The sequence below is a fragment of the Rhinopithecus bieti genome, unplaced genomic scaffold (assembly GCF_001698545.2).
Source record: "Rhinopithecus bieti isolate Rb0 unplaced genomic scaffold, ASM169854v2 scaffold_44578, whole genome shotgun sequence".
Taxonomy (NCBI): Eukaryota; Metazoa; Chordata; class Mammalia; order Primates; family Cercopithecidae; genus Rhinopithecus; species Rhinopithecus bieti.
Window position 1 is genome coordinate 4599 of NW_016817781.1, and position 2055 is coordinate 6653.

General features: G+C 45.1%; 1 protein-coding gene across 1 annotated transcript; it reads left to right on the plus strand.

Moving 5' to 3' along the window:
* Positions 1-1299: 1299 nt before the first annotated feature.
* On the plus strand, positions 1300-1749 carry LOC108517992 (transmembrane protein 35-like; the record flags this gene model as incomplete). The annotated part of the gene is given in 2 exon segments (XM_017856126.1): positions 1300-1375; positions 1378-1749. Coding segments are annotated over 2 exon segments (381 nt in total), but the record flags the coding sequence as incomplete, so codon positions are not given.
* Between the last annotated feature and the right edge of the window lie 306 nt (positions 1750-2055).

Sequence of the window (2055 nt, forward strand, 5' to 3'; positions counted from 1 at the left end):
ATTTATTTATTTATTTATTTATTTAGAGATGGAGTCTTGCTCTGTCGCCCAGGCTGGAGCGCAGTGGCACGATCTTGGCTCATTGCGACCTCTGCCTCATGGGTTCAAGTGATTCTCCTGCCTCAGCCTCCCGAGTAGCTGGGATTACAGCCATGCCCCACCACACCCGGCTAATTTGTGTATTTTTAGTAGAGATGAGGTTTCACCATGTTGGCCAGGCTGGTCTAGACCTCCTGACCTGAGGTGATCCGCCCGCCTTGGCCTCCCAAAATGTTGGGATTACAGGCGTGAGCCACTGTGCCTGGCTAAAAAAAATTCTTAATGCTATTTATGATTTATAATCATAAATGTTTTTAAACTATAAAATCAAATTATCTGCCTTATTACCTTTGGTGCTTGTCTTAGTCCATTCAGACTGGTATAATAAAATAGCATAAACTGGGTAGCTTATAAACAACAGAAATTTATTTCTCACAGTTCTGTAGGCTGAGAAGTCCAAGATCAAGACAGCAGCAGTTTGGTATCTATTGAGGACCCACTTTCTCTTCATAGATGGTGCCTTCTATCTGTGTCCTCACATGGCAGAAGGGGCAAGTCAGCTCTCTGAGGCTTCTTTTATAAAGGAATTAATCTCATTTAGGAACACTCCACCCTCATGGACATAATCATTTCCCAAAGTCCCACCTACTAATACCATCATCTTGGGGGTTATGATTTCAACATATGATTTTTGTTGGGGACACAAACATTCAGACCATAGCAAAGATGCTACTAAGGTTTAAATCACAGGGATTCCAGCAGATTGCTTGGTGTTTCTTTTTCTTTCTTTCTTTCTTTTTTTTTTTTTTTAGATGGAGTCTTACTCCATCGCCCAGGCTGGAGTGCAGTGGTGCAATCTTGGCTCACTGCAATCTCCACCTCCTGAGTTCAAACCATTCTTGTGTCTCAGACTCCCAAGTAGCTGGGATTACAGGTGTCCACCACCACTCCTGGCTAATTTTGTATTTTAGTAGAGATGGGGTTTCACCATGTTGGCCAGGCTGTCTCCAATTCCCGGCCTCAGGTGATCTGCCCGCCTCGGCCTCCCAAAGTGCTGGGATTACAGGTGTGAGTCACTGTGCCTGGCCTCTAAGTTTAATTACATATAATTAAGATATGAAAATTATATATAATGGGACACCAGTGGCTAGTGTGAAAGGGGAATGGAGGTAGGGAAGGAGGACTCTGCTTGTGTTTTCTTCATTCTAATGTTAAAATCATGGTTAATGCAGTAATTTCCTTACAATATTTCCACTCTAGAAACGTGCTTACAAGAGCTATGTTCGAGCCCTCCCTCTGCTGAAGAAAATGGGGATCAATTCCATTCTCCTCCGAAAAGCATTGGTGCCCTTGAGGTGGCCTGTGGCATCGTCATGACCCTTGTGCCCGGGCGTCCCAAAGATGTGGCCAACTTCTTCCTACTCTTGCTGGTGTTGGCTGTGCTCTTCTTCCACCAGCTGGTCGGTGATCCTCTCAAACGCTACGCCCATGCTCTGGTGTTTGGAATCCTGCTCACCTGCCGCCTGCTGATTGCCCGCAAGCCTGAAGACCGGTCTTCTGAGAAGAAGCCTTTGCCAGGGAATGCTGAGGAGCAACCCACCTTATATGAGAAGGCCCCTCAGGGCAAAGTGAAGGTGTCATAGGAAAGTGGCAGTGCAAAGAGTGGACCTTCCAGGCAGTTGCGTCCATGACACCAGGAAGACGTCAGTGTGTGTTTTCATTTGATTTATTTATCTTGGGGAAAGGGAAAATGTAATCTGCAAGTTAATGACCCTATTGGCTTGTGTACATCTATATGCTAAAATGACTTCCCCACATTGACATTTGTGCACCACCTTTAATCACTCTGGGGCAACTCTCACATCTTGCTGCATGTACATGTATATGGCTACTATTGAAGTGTAATTGTGAGATGGACTCCAACAAGCATTGTGTGTGGGAAAATGTATTTAACTACTGTGTGTGTGTGCGCGCGTGCCCATGCATACACACACGAGCAGAGAAATCTCTGATCTT